Consider the following 17,825-nt stretch of genomic DNA (forward strand, 5'->3'; position numbering starts at 1 on the left):
ACCTACACTGATTGAAGTGGATTTAACAGGTGACATCAATATGTAATGGAAAGAGTAGGTGTTTCTAATCTTTTGTACACTCGGTGTATGTTCCAGCAGAGGAAAGCAGATCTTTGGGTTAAATGAGTCCATATGGTATAGTCTCTGAGGGAATTTAGGGAAGCATGTGTAGACCAACAGAAGCAGGAAGAAAGTTTAAGACAGTAATATATTTGTATTTTATAGAAAGTAGATAATGGCCAGAATTTCCATCCATGGTCAAACTCTTAACATGTACACATTATCAAACTCTCTCTTGTGGCGTCACTGTGGAATGAGATGATGAAACCAACCAAGTATGGTACTGGGTCGTCCCGAGTTACCACAGCCTCAAAGTCATAATTATGGTTAAACCCCACCTATTTATACAATTTCTCTTCTTAAAACCAGATTTTAAACCTAACCCTAAACTTAACCATAACTTTAACTACACTGCTAACCTTATCCAGTGGCGGTTCTAGCTTGTATGGCTCCCCCCCCCCCCTTCAGCGCCCCCCGCCTCCAAAAAAACATTCTGCAATAATTTTTAATCAGACATTTTGAACAAAACAAACAAATAAATAATCATAACATTTAAAACTATATAAATATAAAAATATATACAAAAATAAGACTCGTAAATATCAAAAAGAAGTAATTAGAACTGTACAAATATAGAGGTGGGCTATTTGATAGATTCCCCTGCTCACGGTACCTTGGGCTTCCAGTGGGGAGACCTGAGGTCAACCTACCCTCGCCCCCGCCCCATCTCGTACTTCTGAGTGGGAGACCTTCCCAGGCAGTGGCCTGCCTAGCTCACAAACTAGAATCAGGGCGCCCACTCCGACAAGGTTAATCAACCAACAGTCCCACACGGTGACGTGATACCATTGACATGAAGTGGGGTGGCAGGTATCCTAGTGGTTATATCGTTGGACTAGCAACTGAAAGCTTGCAAGAACAAATCCCTGAGACGACAAGATAAAAAATCTGTCATTCTGCCCCTGAACAAGGCAGTTAACCCACTGTTCCTAGGCTGTCATTGAAAATAAGAATTTGTTCTTAACTGACTTGCCTAGTTAAATAAAGGTAAAATATAATGAGTGATAAAAAAAACCTGATCGCGTAAATGACACCATTCTGAATATAATTCGTTTTTTGTGTGCAGCGCCCCTGTGCCATACCCGGCAAGATGCCGCCCTATGCGCCTGCCTATGTCGCCTATACCTAAATCCGCCACTGTTTATGCCTAACCCTAACCTTAAATTAAGGACAAGTTTGACTTTGTGGTTGTGGTAACTAGTGTTGTGCGGGGATAAGAAGTGGGTGGATTTTTGTTGTTGTTGAAGATTATATAATTACTGGTGTCTATTTGGGTTTAATATTATAACCTACAGACAAATAAATCTATTCTGCAATACCACTCCAGAATTAAAACTTCAAGCGGCGTCAAATTTGGTTTGACCAATAGTAGCAGAGAACGGGGCTACCCAACTGTCTCGTGCGTACGTTACATAACAGGAAGTGTTTCACTACGCTCGAACCGAACTGCACGAGAGTCCGAAAGCCTGAAAGGACAGTGACAACAGCAAATAACCCCTCTAAATTCGCACCAAACATCGTGTACATGAGATTTACAAGCCGACCAAAAATGAACTACATGCCAGGAACAGCCAGCCTCATCGAGGATATCGATAGTAAGTCGATGGCGCTGCATGGCCATTCCAAGGCATGCTAACACCGCTAGCCGGTGTTGTGTCGAGATGCACCGGTTTTTACCACTGGCTGTTGGTTGGTTCTGGTAGAGGGTTTTAGAAATAATGTCCATTGATATATTTGTTAGATAACAGCTTGTAAAGCAGCGCCAACATGACATGCACACACATGGCATTACCAGAGGACTTGATGTGTGCACCTGACACTCAGATGAGTGCACACCTGAACACTTATTCACTTAAGTGAATAACCCAGCTGCAACTGTCAGTAACCTGCATTGCCTCCTCCCTAGGTCAGGGGCAACGGCTGTAGGCCGCGATTTTAAGCAGAGCATGACCAGTAGGCTACTAATCGAACCATCAATAATCATGGTCTCTTTTCATAAACCCCTAACAAAAATGCACAGTTAAAACCATAGTAATTGCATCAAATATGCAATGATTTTGCTGCCTGTTTGAATTGACAGAAAAACATCTCGTCCTGCTCAGAGATGGAAGAACGTTGATCGGCTTTCTCAGAAGCATTGATCAGTTTGGTATGTAAGTATTCGGACCATTGCATTGCAATACCATTGTATTGCATACAACATAGTTGGAAAGCAACCAAGCATTTTTGTGTTTGTGTGTGTGTGTGTGTAGCCAACCTGGTGCTGCAGCAGACGGTGGAGAGGATCCACGTGGGCAAGAGGTATGGAGACATCCCTCGAGGAATCTTCATCGTCAGGGGAGAGAACGTTGTCCTCCTGGGGGAGATCGTGAGTCGGCAACAAACACACACCCTTACACTCCAGGTATGTGTAGTTGGAATTCTTATTTACAATGACGGCCTACTCCAGCCAAACCTGGACGATGCTGGGCCAATTGTGCGCCGCCCTATGGGACTCCCAATCACGGCCAGTTGTGATACAGCCTGGATTCGAACCAGGGTGTCTGTAGTGATGCCTTTAGTGTAACCGATGTGAAATGGCTAGTTAGTTAGCGGTGGTGCGCGCTAATAGCATTTCAATCAGTGACGTCACTCGCTCTGAGACTTGAAGTAGGGTTTCCCCTTGCGTTGCAAGGGCCGTGGCTCTTGTGGCGCGATGGGTAACGTTGCTTCGGTGGGTGTCAGTTGTTGATGTGTGCAAGGGTCCCTGGTTCGAGCCCGGGTTGGGGCGAAGAGAGGGACGGAACCTACACTGTTACATTAGCACTGAGATGCAGTGCCTTAGACCGCTACGCCACTCGGGAATGGGTGTATGAAAAGCGAATCAGCTAATTGGGAAGATTTGTTGCCACTCCAGACCGTTTATTCGTGGCTGATTGGGCTGCGCTACGAGTCGATAGTAAGCCGCTGACCAGTGCTCCAGTGTTGTACCTGCTGACTTGAAGTGATTCCTACTGGGTGTCGTGTCGCTGGTGGTAGCTACGTGGCCATTTTTTTTCTCTCACATGATTTTATTTCAAGTATGAGTGCAGCCTACCCAAGAAATAACTAATATTGATAACCATCTAGATGTCACCTTGATACATCCAGTCAAAAGTTTTGAGAATAATATTGAAGACATCAAAACTATATAATAACACATGTGGAATCATGTAGTAACCAAAATATATACATTGTATATTTGCGTTTCTTCAAAGTAGTCACCCTTTGCCTTGATGACAGCTTTGCACACTCTTGGCATTTTCTCAACCAGCTTCATGAGGTAGTCACCTGGAATGCATTTTAATCAACAGGTGTGCCTTGTTAAAAGTTAATTTGTGGAAATGATTTCCTCACTGCGTTTGAGCAAATCAGTTGTGTTGTGACAAGGTAGGGGTGGTATACAGAAGATAGCCCTATTTGGTAAAAGACCAAGTCCATATTATGACAAGAACAGCTCAGATAAGCAAAGAGAAACGACAGACCATCATTATTTTAAGACATGAAGGTCAGTCAACCCGGAACATTTCAAGAACTTTGAAACTTTCTTCAAGTCCTAAAAACCATCAAGCGAAGAAAACACTACTAAAGGACACCAATAATAATAAGAGACTTGCTTGGCCAAGAAACACGAGCAATGGACATTAGACTGGTTCAAAACTGTCCTTTGATCTGATGAGTCCAAATTTGAGATTTTTGGTTTCAACTGCCGTGTCTTGGTGAGACGCAGAGTAGGTGAACGGATTATCTCCACATGTGTGGTTCCCACCGTGAAGTATGGAGGAGGTGTGGGGGTGCTTTGCTGGTGACACTGTCTGTGATTTATTTAGAATTCAAGGCACACTTAACCAGCTACAGCAGCATCATGCAGCGATACACCATCCCATCTGGTTTGCGCATTTGTTCTTCAACAGGACAATGACCCAACACACCACCAGGCTGTGTAAAGGCTATTTGACCAAGAAGGAGAGTGATGGAGTGCTGCATCAGATGACCAGGCTTCCACAATCACCCGACCTCAACCCAATTGAGATGGTTTGGGATGAGTTGGACCGCAGAGTGAAGGAAAAGCAGCCAAACTGTGCTCAGCATATGTGGGAACTCCTTCAAGACTGTTTGGAAAGCATTCCAGGTGAAGCTGGCTTGAGAAAATGCCAAGAGTGTGCAAAGCTGTCATCAAGGCCAAGGGTGGCTACTTTGAATAACCTAAAATATATTTTGATTGGTTTAACACTTTTTTTGGTTACTACATGATTCCGTATATGTTATTTCATAGTTTTGATGTCTTCACTATTATTCTACAATGTAGAAAATAGTAAAAATAGAGAAACCCTTGAATGAGTAGGTGTGTCCAAACCATTGCCTACTACTCAATGGGGAGGACATGAACGGCAACAACACCGGGACACAGTGCCCTTTGCTCCCGCTTGACAAGTGCTCCTGTCTGGCAACGCCGCGGGAAGTAGCTACCTATTAGCCAACATCAGGGTGGCAGTCACAGTAAGCACACGTATACAATGCATGAAGCAACAGTAGACCCATCAATACTTTTAATAAAAAATAAACTATTGGCAGTTTTATAACTGAACATTTACAATTATTTTGTAAAACTAACAGTGAAATACGACTCAGACCCATCCTCTGTCTTCATAACAGAAGTCCGAACTCTTGCGGGAAGGTAGCTCAATGTACGGTAATTTCATGGTAAGAAAAATTAAACACAGCTCAGTCAAAACCATCTAACCTATAGCAGAGCGATTTATATATATTTTTTATTTAAAAAATAATATTTATTTCTTTTTCCACACGCCCAGTACTCTCCTTTCCACACGCCCACTGCTTTCCTTTCCACGCTCCCACTGCTTTCCTTTCCACACGCCCACTGCTTTCCTTTCCACACGCCCACTGCTTTCCTTTCCACGCTCCCACTGCTTTCCTTTCCAAGCTCCCACTGCTTTCCTTTCCACGCTCCCACTGCTTTCCTTTCCAAGCTCCCACTGCTTTCCTTTCCACGCGCCCACTGCTTTCCTTTCCACGCTCCCACTGCTTTCCTTTCCACGCTCCCACTGCTTTCCTTTCCACGCTCCCACTGCTCTCCTTTCCACGCTCCCACTGCTTTCCTTTCCACGCTCCCACTGCTTTCCTTTCCACGCTCCCACTGCTCTCCTTTCCACGCTCCCACTGCTTTCCTTTCCACGCTCCCACTGCTTTCCTTTCCACGCTCCCACTGCTTTCCTTTCCACGCTCCCACTGCTTTCCTTTCCACGCTCCCACTGCTTTCCTTTCCACGCTCCCACTGCTTTCCTTTCCACGCGCCCACTGCTTTCCTTTCCACGCTCCCACTGCTTTCCTTTCCACGCTCCCACTGCTCTCCTTTCCAAGCTCCCACTGCTCTCCTTTCCACGCGCCCACTGCTTTCCTTTCCACGCTCCCACTGCTTTCCTTTCCACGCTCCCACTGCTTTCCTTTCCACGCTCCCACTGCTTTCCTTTCCACGCTCCCACTGCTTTCCTTTCCACGCGCCCACTGCTTTCCTTTCCACGCGCCCACTGCTTTCCTTTCCACGCTCCCACTGCTTTCCTTTCCACGCTCCCACTGCTTTCCTTTCCACACGCCCACTGCTTTCCTTTCCACGCTCCCACTGCTTTCCTTTCCACGCTCCCACTGCTTTCCTTTCCAAGCTCCCACTGCTTTCCTTTCCACGCTCCCACTGCTCTCCTTTCCACGCTCCCACTGCTTTCCTTTCCACGCTCCCACTGCTTTCCTTTCCAAGCTCCCACTGCTTTCCTTTCCAAGCTCCCACTGCTTTCCTTTCCACGCTCCCACTGCTTTCCTTTCCACGCTCCCACTGCTCTCCTTTCCACGCTCCCACTGCTTTCCTTTCCACGCGCCCACTGCTCTCCTTTCCACGCGCCCACTGCTTTCCTTTCCACGCTCCCACTGCTTTCCTTTCCACGCTCCCACTGCTTTCCTTTCCACGCTCCCACTGCTTTCCTTTCCACGCTCCCACTGCTTTCCTTTCCACGCGCCCACTGCTTTCCTTTCCACGCTCCCACTGCTTTCCTTTCCACACGCCCACTGCTTTCCTTTCCACGCTCCCACTGCTTTCCTTTCCACGCTCCCACTGCTTTCCTTTCCACGCTCCCACTGCTTTCCTTTCCACGCGCCCACTGCTTTCCTTTCCACGCGCCCACTGCTTTCCTTTCCACGCTCCCACTGCTTTCCTTTCCACGCGCCCACTGCTTTCCTTTCCACGCTCCCACTGCTTTCCTTTCCACGCGCCCACTTGCCTATTCTCCGGTCGCCATATTGGGATGCAACTACCCCCTTCTGCTATACACAGGAACACAGATGTCTGAATGTGTGTCTATTCCTGTGAAGGACCTGGAGAAGGAGAGTGACACCAGTCTGCAGCAGGTGTGTATTGAGGACATCCTGGAGGAGCAGCGGCTGCAGCAGCAGAGCAGGCAGGAGGCAGAGAAGACCAAACACCTGGCCCTGAAGGAGAGAGGCCTGGTCATGCCCAGATCAGACATCATGGACGAATATGGAGTACAGCACCAATACTGACCGGTACACACACACACACACACACACGGTCAATAGGTAATGATCCAAGTTCACCGTCTTTACTTTACCTTTGAGAGTGAATCCCCAATGTACTGGGCACCTTATGACGAAGCACCTTATTTCACATTCAGAGTTTTATATTATGTTTCCCTAAGAGTATCATGGCACTGACATAAATGTACAGGATTTTGTTTGAACCATTCTTTTAAACTATTTTGTGAGGTGTAATGAAAACTACATTTTGATTTGTACAGAAGTGAAAAGAGGATTTATCAAAGTTGTACATCACTGGAAAGGCCTTTGTTTGTATTAAACACTTATTTTTTAGAACATGGTGTGTCGTGTGTTATAGCTGGTTGTGTTTTTAGTTTAGCTGTAGTTTTAAGTTTGAGTAGCTAGGTCTATCGGAGTTACCAGTCCAAGATGTGCCGAAACCTCACTGGTGCACCTGCTGCTGAGCCTCCTTTTGGAGCAGATCTATATCTGACCAGTAGAGGGCGTGCCTGCACTACTTTAGCCATGCATCTTTACTCGCCTCTTTCTGCATATGTCTGTTGTTTTTTAATTATTTATTTTTATTTAACCTTTATTTAACTAGGCAAGTCAGTTAAGAACAAATTCTTATTTACAATGACGGCCAAACCCTAACCCGGATGACGCTGGGCCAATTGTGTGCCGCCCAATGGGATTCCCAATCACAGCCGGTTGTTATACAGCCTGGAATCGAACCAGGTTTTGTAGTGACGCCTTCGACCGCTGCGTCACTCGGGAGCCCCCGGTGCTCGTGTCACTAAAGAAATTTGCAGCTAAAATGCCAGATATCATTTCATTAGGCTCATTACACATGTATATGACACCTGAGTAAACTTGTGATTGATTACGATTAAATTCAAGCCTGATCTGATAAAAAGCTTAATAAAAATACTTCATTCTAAATGCTATCCAATTAATTATTGGTAGCTTCTAATAAATGTAACACATTTCAAATTAATATGCAAAATGAATATTTGCTGTGTGTGTAAAAAAGCAGGCCATATTCACTCCATACATCCCTTCATCATTCACCCTGGGAACAGCTTCACCTCTTTTTTTCGGATTCTTCTGTGTCTTGAATGCTAATGTCATAGTTGGTACTGTTCACACTGTGCTACATTGTTACTAAGCTATTTTACCCTCACTGTAGTGTACACGCTTAGAAAAAAGGTTCCTTATAGAACCAAAAATGGTATATCGTTTGCTTCATTTATGGAACCCCTAAAAGTTCTAAATAGAACCCTTTTTTGATATGAACCCTAGAGGTTTTTCTTCACTGAACCAAAATGGTTCCATATAGAAGCCTGCAAGGTGCAATTTATGAATTGTCTACTATTAAATAGTCATATTTTGAGTGAAGAATATAATTTAATAAACAAATAGACAAAAGAATATCAGCAATGTTTTTTAAAATTGATTGTCATTATATGCAAACAGTTTGGAAATATGCACAGATTTGTACCTTGTCAGCTCGGGGATTCGATCTTGTAACCTTTCAGGTACTAGTCCAACGCTCTAAACACTAGGCTACCTGCCGCCCAATGATGGTCCACGTCAACTTCTTTACCAATGCAATACAATATACCTTGTCCATTAGTGTCTTTTGCTCTGTTCTCAACCCCCCCCCCCAAAAACAGCAGACCTCACACATACAGTTGAGACGAGCACAGGTTCAAGCTGCATGCAGCGCCCCTGGATGGAGAGCATGTTGTGGGGTTAAGGGCCTAGCTCAAGGGCCCAACGATAGGGGAATTTTCTGGGGATGTGAATCCAGCAACCCTCCAGTTATCAGATCTTTTCCACCGTTTTTTAAAATTCTCCAGCGCCTAGGCGGGATTCGAATCAGCCACCTTTCGGCCACAGGTATAACTCCTTAGAGCCAATTTATGCATGATCGGAAATATGGTTGGAGGCGCTGTATGGATGGTGTGACGCAATTGCGGTGCCTCTGGAGGCATGCAGAGACCAAATTGAGCGCTGTACTCCATCTCCATGCACCTCTCAAATTCTGGAGCAATGCATAGCTCCTCATTGCATGATTGGTTGATGGTAGGTGAGGGCAGGAGATCCTGTATAAACACAAACTCACTTCCTTGACAACTTCCTTCACAACAGCTCGGCGAAGCGCAACAAGTATGAAAGCGTTGACTTCTGCAGAGGCCGTATCACCGTAAATGATGCATGGCCAATGCAGATGTCGGATTGACCATGCAGCGCCTTTAATGGGAGGTGCACGGCGATGCGGTACAGAGCTGGATTTGGCCTCTGCAAGGATCCAGAGGCTCCGCAATTGCGTCAAACTGAAAGGAGCCTTCAGATCACATTTCCAGAGCAAGCATAAATTGGCTTTAGCAATTGCGGGCTGGTGCGGGTGAACAAACAGCTGACCCACGCACCACTAGCAAGTAGCTTACCAATAAGCACGTTATTTTTCAATGTGTTAAGGTAAACAAAGTTGATTATTTAATTCAAATATATGAAGCCAAAGTCATATGACGAACTATAGGCTAGATAAAGTTTAAGTGTTTTGAGCACGTTTGTAAGCAGCTAGCTAAACAGAAAAGGCTACTTTTATTCGCCACTTTACAAGTTAGCCAGCTAACTCAAAATAAACATCATTTTTTTATTATGGAATATGCCAAAAAGGGCTACATACCCAGCCTGACATTGGCAATTATTTAATTGTTTATTTTATTTCAGTGTGGAGTCGATTGAGGGACTAGCCTATGTTTCATGAAGCCATTAGAAGACTGTTGCTGACTGAGAGGATATATTAGAACTCGATTTGGCTTCAGCAAGCCTCCAGAGGCTCCGCAATTGCATCAAACCCTCCGTATGGATCCTACGGATCGCATCTTCAGAACGAGCATAAATTGTCTATAACCAAATATAAAAAATGGTTGTAGGCTAGTGAGAAACAGCTGAACGATTTTTTTTGACAGGGGGTGCAGGATTCTTTTTGAGCAGATATGTTTCTGCTTATAATTTCTGACATTTTGGTAGGCAAGTTGTTAGTCAGAAGTTTACATACACTTAGGTTGGAGTCATTAAAACTCATTTTTCAACCACTCCACAAATTTCTTGTTAACAAACTATAGTTTTGGCAAGTCAGTTGTGTCATGCACAAAGTAGATGTCCTAAGTAATTTTTCCAACAATTGTTTACAGATGGATTATTTCACTTATAATTCACTGTATCACAATTCCAATGGGTCAGAAGTTTACATACTGACTGTGCCTTTAAACAGCTTGGAAAATTCCAGAAAATTATGTCATGGCTTTTGATAGGCTAATAGACATAATTTGAGTCAATTGGAGGTGTACCTGTGGATGTATTTCAAGGCCTACCTTCAAACTCAGTGACTCTTTGCTTGACATCATGGGAAAATCAAAAGAAATCAGCCAAGACCTCAGAAAAAAAATTGTAGACCTCCACAAGTCTGGTTCATCCTTGGGAGCAATTTCCAAACGCCTGAAGGTACCACGTTCATCTGTACAAAGAATAGTACGCAAGTATAAATGCCATGGGACCACACAGCCGTCATACCGCTCAGGAAGGAGACGCATTCTGTCTCCTAGAGATGAACGTACTTGGGTGCGAAAAGTGCAAATCAATCCCAGAACAACAGCAAAGGACATTGTGTGAAGATGCTGGAGGAAATAGGGACAAAAGTATCTATATCCACAGTAAAACGAGTCCTATATCGACATAACATGAAAGGCTGTTCAGCACTCGGAAGAAGCCACTGCTCCAAAACTGCCATAAAAAAGCCAGACTACAGTTTGCAACTGCACATGGGGACAAAGATTGTAGTTTTTGGAGAAATGTCCTCTGGTCTGATGAAACAAAAATAGAACTGTTTACCCATAATGTTATGTTTGGTGGAAAAAGGGGGAGGCTTGCAAGCAAAAGAACACCGTCCCAACCGTGAAGCACGGGGGTGGCAGCATCATGTTGTGGGGGTGCTTTGCTGCAGGAGGGACTGGTGCACTTCACAAAATAGATGGCATCATGAGGTAGGAAAATTATGTTAATATATTGAAGCAACATCTCAAGACATCAGTCAGGAAGTTAAAGCTTGGTCGCAAATGGGTCTTCCAAATGGATATTTACCCCAAGCATACTTCCAACGTTGTGGCAATATGGCTTAAGGACAACAAAGTCAAGGTATTGGAGTGGCCATCACAAAGCCCTGACCTCAATCCTGTAGAGAATTTCTGGGCAGAACTGAAAAAGCACGTGCGAGCAAGGAGGCCTACAAACCTGACTCTGTTACACCAGCTCTGTCAAGATCAATGGGCCAAAATTCTCCCAACTTATTGTGGGAATCTTGTGGAAGGCTACCCGAAACGTTTGACCCAAGTTGAACAATTTAAAGGCAATGCTACCAAATACTAATTGAGTGTATGTAAGCTTCTGGCAATGTGTAATCACTGGCAATGTGATGAAAGAAATAAAATCTGAAATAAATAATTCTCTACTATTATTCTAACATTTTCACATTCTTAAAATAAAGTGGTGATCCTAACTGACCTAAGACAGGATATTTTTACTAGGATTAAATGTCAGGAATTGTGAAAAACTGAGTTTAAATGTATTTGGCTCAGGTGTATGTAAACTTCCAACTTCAACTGTACATACATGCAGCTTCTCTTCTGTCATTAGCCTATATGTTGTCCTAGAAGACTAAAATAAAGCCTTGCTCACTGGAATGTCATAAATTGATGGAATGAATGCTTCAATCTAGTTGATGTTGTTAAAGTCATCTTTGCTTCTTTCACAGAGCAAAGATGTTCAGGGACTGGGGAGAAAGCAATAACTAAAAAACGGGAAAGATTTTCTGTGTAAAATTTCCGAACTACATGAGTTTGACCGGTTGTAAGGAAATGGAAAGCTGTGAAAATGACTCAACATGTTTCTGATAAGATTTAATGTCTGCTTGGATGGATATTTGATGTGGTGGAAATGCTTTCATGATGCTGATAAAGATAGGGACCGTCTGTAAAGGCGCTAACTACACATTTTCATTCTCTCAAGATGTTGAAAGAAATACATTTTTCTCAACACCTGTTCCCAAGTCAAAATGTAGGCTACATTTTGGTGTAAGCCTATAATTTTAATGCAAAAAATTCTTAATTATTCAGGAGTAAACATTAAGGCTATGTGAGAGGTTATAGACCTGCTGTCAGTGTCCAGATTTCAGTTTCCATTTAACCCATCTGAACAGAAAAGGATACAGTTCCCTTGACGAGCCATAGGCCTATTTGAAGTCCCTGTTTTGTGACTGCCAAATTCGAATAGTGCGCCTCAAAATCATCACACAAAACAAGTAGGAATGGATTGGCTGTTGTTTTTTTAAATCAGAATTGCAGTCAAATTTTGAATTGACCAAAATGTTCTATATATAAGAGTGTATGCTTTTATTAAGCACATTATTTCCTGTTGCTTCTAGCTAGCATTTAGTTTGCAACAGCACGGGTGTGTAAGAACCTTGGTCTTTACCACTCAGACCTCTGCACCACTGTTGCAAAATATGAATTAGATCTTCCCCTTGCCAAAGAGAGCTGATGTCAGATGTCAGCTAGCTATTTTTCTGACCAGGCGAAATCATGCAGCAGCATCATTAACATGCATGTAAATGGAAAACAGCTAAAACAAATTAAAAAGGAATGCTAGCTGTCGTTTAGCTTTTGTTAGCTGTTGATTTCTAAAATCCCCATTAGGCCTACACTTTGGGGTAGGGAAAGAACCAATGATGTGTATAAACCCTGGACTGACAGGGGCGCTGTATTGAAGCCACCGCACAGCCATCTTGGTACTCCTCCTCCATTGTTAAAAATATTTTGGAAGCCATGTTTATTCTATTACACACACCTTACTGCATACTTTTAAATTATATTATGTGAGCTAAACATGTATGTATGTACATACATACATACATACATACATACATACATACATAGTGCCTTCAGAAAGTATTCAGACCCATGGACTTTTTCCACATTTTGTTAGGTTACAGCCTTATTCTAAAATTGGTTTTCTCTCATCAATCTACACACAATACTTCATAATGACAAAACAAATGCATGTTTTTAGAAATATGACATTTACATAAACATTCAGACCCTTTACACTGTACTTTGTTGAAGCACCTTTAGCAGCAATTACAGCCTCAAATCTTTTTGGGTAAGATGCTACAAACTTGGCACATCTGTATTTGGGGAGTTTCTCCCATTCTTCTCTGCAGATCCTCTCAAGCTTTGTCAGGTTGGATGGAGAGCGTTGATGCACAGCTATTTTCAGGTCTCTCCAGAGATGTTCAAGCGGGTTAAAGTCCGGGCTCTGGTTGGGCCACTCAAGGACATTGAGACTTGTCCTGAAGCCACTACTGGGTTGTCTTGGCTGTGTGCTTATGGTTGTTGTCCTGTTGGAAGGTGAACATTTGACCCAGTCTGAGGTCCTGAGCGCTCCGGAGCAGGTTTTTATCAATGATCTCTCTGTACTTTGCTCCATTCATCTTTGCCTCGATCCTGACTAGTCTCCCAGTCCCTACCGCTGACAAACATCCCCACAGCATGATGCTGCCACCACCGTGCTTCACCGTAGGAATGGTGCCAGGTTTCCTCCAGACGTGACGCTTGGAATTCAGGCCAAAGAGTTGAATCGTTTCATCAGACCAGAGAATGGTTTGAGAGTCTGATTTGAGTCTTTCGGTGCTTTTTGACAAACTCCAAGCGGGCTGTCATGTGCCTTTTACTGAGGAGTGGTTTCCGTCTGGCCACTCTACCGTAAAGGCCTGATTGGTGGAGAGCTGCAGAAATGGTTGTCCTTCTGGAAGGTTCTCCCATCTCCACAGAGGAACTCTAGAGCTCTGTCAGTTTGACCACCGCATTCTTGGTCACCTCCCTGACCAAGGCCCTTCTTCCCTGATTTCTCAGTTTGGCTGGGCTGCCAGCTCTAGGAAGAGTCTTGGTGGTTCCAAACTTCTTCCATTTAAGAATGATGGAGGCCACTGTGTTCTTCGGGACCTTCAATGCTGCAGAAATGATTTGGTACCCATCCCCAGATCTGTGCCTTGACACAATCCTGTCTCGGAGCTCTACAGACAATTCCTTCGACCTCATGGCTTGGTTTTTGCTCTGATATGCCCTGTCAACTGTGGGACCTTATATAAACAGGTGGGTGAATTTCCAAATCATGTCCGATCAATTGAATTTACCACAGGTGGACTCCAATTCAGTTGTAGAGACGTCTCAAAGATGATCAATGGAAACAGGAAGCACCTGAGCTCAATTTTGTCTCATAGCAAATGGTCTGAATACTTATGTAAATAAGGTATTCTGTTTATATTTTATAAATGTGCAAAAATTTCTAAAAACCTGTTTTCGCTTTGGCATTATGTGGTATTGTGTGTAGAATGCTGCAGATTTTTTATGTATTTAATCGATTTAAGAATAAGTCTGTACTGTAACAAAATGTGGAAAAAGTCAAGGGGTCTGAATACTATCTGAAGGTTTTCCTTAAAGTAATTTTTTTAGAGTAGCTTACTAATGTTACTGTTCCCACTACAACAACAGAAGATACATGTAATTTTGCTCTTGAAACATTTAGTTGAAACACTGTCGAATTCCATTCATTTCAATGGAGGACTGCTACTACTGGGGAGTGCCAATATGGCCTCTTAAATGCCAATATATAGCACAGCAATCAGGGTTATATACATCATTGGCTAGAACCCTCAAGGTTATTTGCCTTCAATGGGTAGGTAGTCCTATCTATCCTATCTATCTATCCTTTTTTTTAGTAAAGGGTTATTTAATCTCGTCCAAAGAACCAAACAGTTATGTATAGATCCCCAAATAACCTTTTTTCTAAGAGCATAAGCTATACAGTTGCTAGATTGTAGCCAGTGGTGTAGTGGTACGGGTCATCAAAATGTGGCTTCAATAGGCTATTCACCAGGCTGAGTTTTTACAATCTGAAATCAATAAAGTCAAAAATCATGTTACACTGTGATATGATTTTAAAGAAACGGGCTAGACTGGACAGAAAGGGTGGGACATGTACTATTATTTATGGTTGAGCGTTTTTCGACGCTTCCCAAAAACACTGGGTTACGTCATGTATTGGAACTTTGCTCCAATCAGGACTCGCTCTGAACTAACGTCTATGGCTTTGAAGCGGGAGGACTCAGTGTCTATGGCTTTGAAGCGGGAGGACTCAGCGTCAATGCTACCAACAATGACCGAGATTCAAAAACACCGGCAAAGCGACATCCACCAGCAAGCGGCCAACAGCCACCTGCAACAGACCCATCCTAGGGCTTCCTGAGAGAAGTTACTATTGTGGTTTAGTATTGGACAGTCTATGGGTTGATTAGATTAGCTAAGCAGAGAACCCTGTATTGGCAAAAGGAGTGTCAGCAGCAAGACTAGGCGCTCTTGGAATAAAATAAAAAGAGGCGCCCAAATCTGTCCCTTCGGTGGACGGGATCCCCTCCCTGCGCTTTGAGCGCCACTCTCGCGGAGCTATCGCAACAATGGACCCAGGTCTCCACGGGGAGCTCACTCTGTGTGCCACATCTCAGTGGGTCAGTGGTGGATATGCCTCGTAACGTCTGTTCTTTCCCATGTTAACATCGTTCTCTGGTAGTGTTTCCTTCACTCGCGTTTGGTAAATCCAGAGGAATAGGACTGAAGATGCCTGGACGGAACAGGTACAATCTGGTGGACGATGTCGCGGATTCACGGGTCCCCCTCCATAACGAAGAGGCGTACCAACACGGGATACATTTTCAAGCTAAGGTGAAATGTGTATATATACATTTTCTAGAATAAACAAGGCACTTTGATGTTTTCCCTGTGCATTGTTGTTCCCATTGAGCGTCTTGAAACAGTTCTGCGCCGCGTTATATGTTGGTGTCCAACTTCAAAGGTCTCATTTGGGGTAGGACTAGCCGATCATTTCATTTGACATGGTTGCGTTATAAAACTCAGGACAGGTGCACGTTTGTGGTAACGACTTGATTTATTTCCAGTGACTTTAGATAATTTGTCAAATTTCCCCCACCCCCATATGTTGCAAATGTGCTTTCTAGGAGTAAGTTTCCCAAACCTTGCAAACATTCACATTTCCCTCCATCTCTGTAGCCTACTTTCACCAGAGGACTCAGTATTGACATTCTTACTCAAACTATTGTTAATGAATTAGTCAAAAGGTGGCAAAACAGAAAACACAGAACATTATATACATTTAAGTTTGTGAAACACATATTACAAATCCTAATGTTTGAAGATTTGAGATGCATCCTACAAGATGCTTCTAATAAAACACTACAAGTTTATATACCAGTATAATAACAGTCGAAAAATCAATAACTAGTTATATAGTCTTAAACAATATTAGAAGGCTACATATAATTACTTATTGGTTGCAATTGGCTACTAGGCTATGCATAACCACTTACACAGGATAATTGCAGGGAGAGGTGTCATGCATTTTATAGTGTTATACATTTATCATGCTGTTGTATGTTTTGACATATGTTGAGTGTATTGTCCTATCTAGAACTGGGTTTTGTATAGCTGTCTTATCTATAACATATGTCTTGTGTGTGTTCAGTATGTGGGCAGTCTGGATGTTCCCAGGCCCAATAGTCGTATGGAGATCGTAGCAGCCATGAGGAGGATCAGGGTAAGACACACATCAACACTCTGCTTCTCTGCTGTTGATTGCTGTTGTTATTCTGAGAGCATCCACCCACTGCACAGATCGCATAAAAACCAACTTGTGTGACATGTGAACCTACAGTAATACTGTACATCCTCTCCAACAGCAGGACTGACATGCATTTATCCTCTCTCTCGTTCTCTCGTTCTCTCTCGTTCTCTCTCTCTCATTCTCTCTCTCTCGTTCTCTCGTTCTCTCGTTCTCTCTCTCTCGTTCTCTCTCATTCTCTCTCATACTCACTCACTCACTCACTCACTCACTCACTCACTCACTCACTCACTCACTCGTTCTCTCGTTCTCTCTCATTCTCTCTCTCTCATTCTCTCTCTCTCGTTCTCTCTCTCTCTCGTTCTCTCGTTCTCTCTCTCTCGTTCTCTCTCATTCTCTCTCATACCCACTCACTCACTCACTCACTCACTCACTCACTCACTCACTCACTCACTCACTCACTCACTCACTCACTCACTCTCTCACACACACTTATAGAGATGCTGGAGAGGTGGTTGACATGCGTGATGAAGAAGTCTATCCTTTTCTCTCTGCCTGTGTTTCTGTTTGTAGGCATTTTTCTATACAGCTGTTTGTTCCTTTGAGAATCAAATCCATTTTTATTGGTCACATACACGTGTTTAGCAGATGTTATTGTGGGTGTAGTGAAATGCTTGTGTTTCTAGCTCCGACAGTGCAGTAATATATAATAAGTAATAACTAACAATTTCACAACATATACCCAATACACACAAATCTAAGTACAGGAATGATGAATTAAGAATATATAAATACAGTGGCAAGAAAAAGTATGTGAACCCTTTGGAAATATCTGGATTTCTGCATAAATTGGTCATCAAATTTGATCTGATCTTCATCTAAGTCACAACAATAGACAAACATAGTGTGCTTAAACTAATAACACAGAAATTATTGTATTTTTCTTGTTTATGTCGAATACATCATTTAAACATTCACAGTGTAGGTTGGGAAAAGTATGTGAAGCCCTATGCTAATGACTTCTCCAAAAGCTAATTGGAGTCAGGAGTCAGCTAACCTGGAGTCCAATCAATAAAGCGAGATTGGAGATGTTTGTTAGAGCTGCCTTCCCCTACAAAAAACACTCACGAAATTTGAGTTTGCTATTCACAAGAAGCATTGCCTGATGTGAACCATGCCTCAAACAAAGAGATCTCAGAAGATCTAAGATTAAGAATTGTTGACTTGCATAAAGCTGGAAAGGGTTACAAAAGTATCTCTAAAAGCCTTGTTAAGACAAATTGTCTATAAATGGAGAATGTTCAACACTGTTGCTACTCTCCCTAGGAGTGGCCGTCCTGCAAAGATGACTGCAAGAGCACAGCGCA

At 43.1% G+C, this 17,825-nt stretch overlaps 2 protein-coding genes across 5 annotated transcripts in view; both read left to right on the forward strand.

The window, feature by feature from the left end:
* The first annotated feature begins 1,490 nt into the window (after window positions 1-1,490).
* On the forward strand, window positions 1,491-7,038 carry LOC115159902 (U6 snRNA-associated Sm-like protein LSm1). 4 transcript variants are annotated; one of them, XM_029710016.1, is made up of 5 exons: window positions 1,491-1,715; window positions 2,201-2,269; window positions 2,373-2,524; window positions 4,795-4,842; window positions 6,520-7,038. In XM_029710016.1, exons 1-5 carry the CDS (start codon window positions 1,646-1,648, stop codon window positions 6,706-6,708), a joined length of 528 nt encoding a protein of 175 aa, XP_029565876.1. In that variant the 5' UTR covers window positions 1,491-1,645; the 3' UTR covers window positions 6,709-7,038. The 4 variants fall into 4 exon arrangements, with proteins under 4 accessions (XP_029565876.1, XP_029565877.1, XP_029565878.1 ...); XM_029710017.1 differs by having other exon boundaries at window positions 1,495-1,715; window positions 2,373-2,488; XM_029710018.1 differs by lacking the exon at window positions 4,795-4,842 and having other exon boundaries at window positions 1,507-1,715.
* Window positions 7,039-14,966: 7,928 nt separating this feature from the next.
* LOC115159904 (carboxyl-terminal PDZ ligand of neuronal nitric oxide synthase protein) overlaps window positions 14,967-17,825 on the forward strand; it is a 183,966-nt gene continuing 181,107 nt past the window's right edge. Inside the window, exons 1-2 of the mRNA XM_029710022.1 lie at window positions 14,967-15,545; window positions 16,363-16,434. Of these exons, the coding sequence (XP_029565882.1) occupies window positions 15,441-15,545; window positions 16,363-16,434 (177 nt within the window). The 5' untranslated portion in view covers window positions 14,967-15,440. The remainder of the gene's footprint in view (window positions 15,546-16,362; window positions 16,435-17,825) is intronic.

The sequence above is a fragment of the Salmo trutta genome, chromosome 23 (genome assembly GCF_901001165.1).
Source record: "Salmo trutta chromosome 23, fSalTru1.1, whole genome shotgun sequence".
Taxonomy (NCBI): domain Eukaryota; kingdom Metazoa; phylum Chordata; class Actinopteri; order Salmoniformes; family Salmonidae; genus Salmo; species Salmo trutta.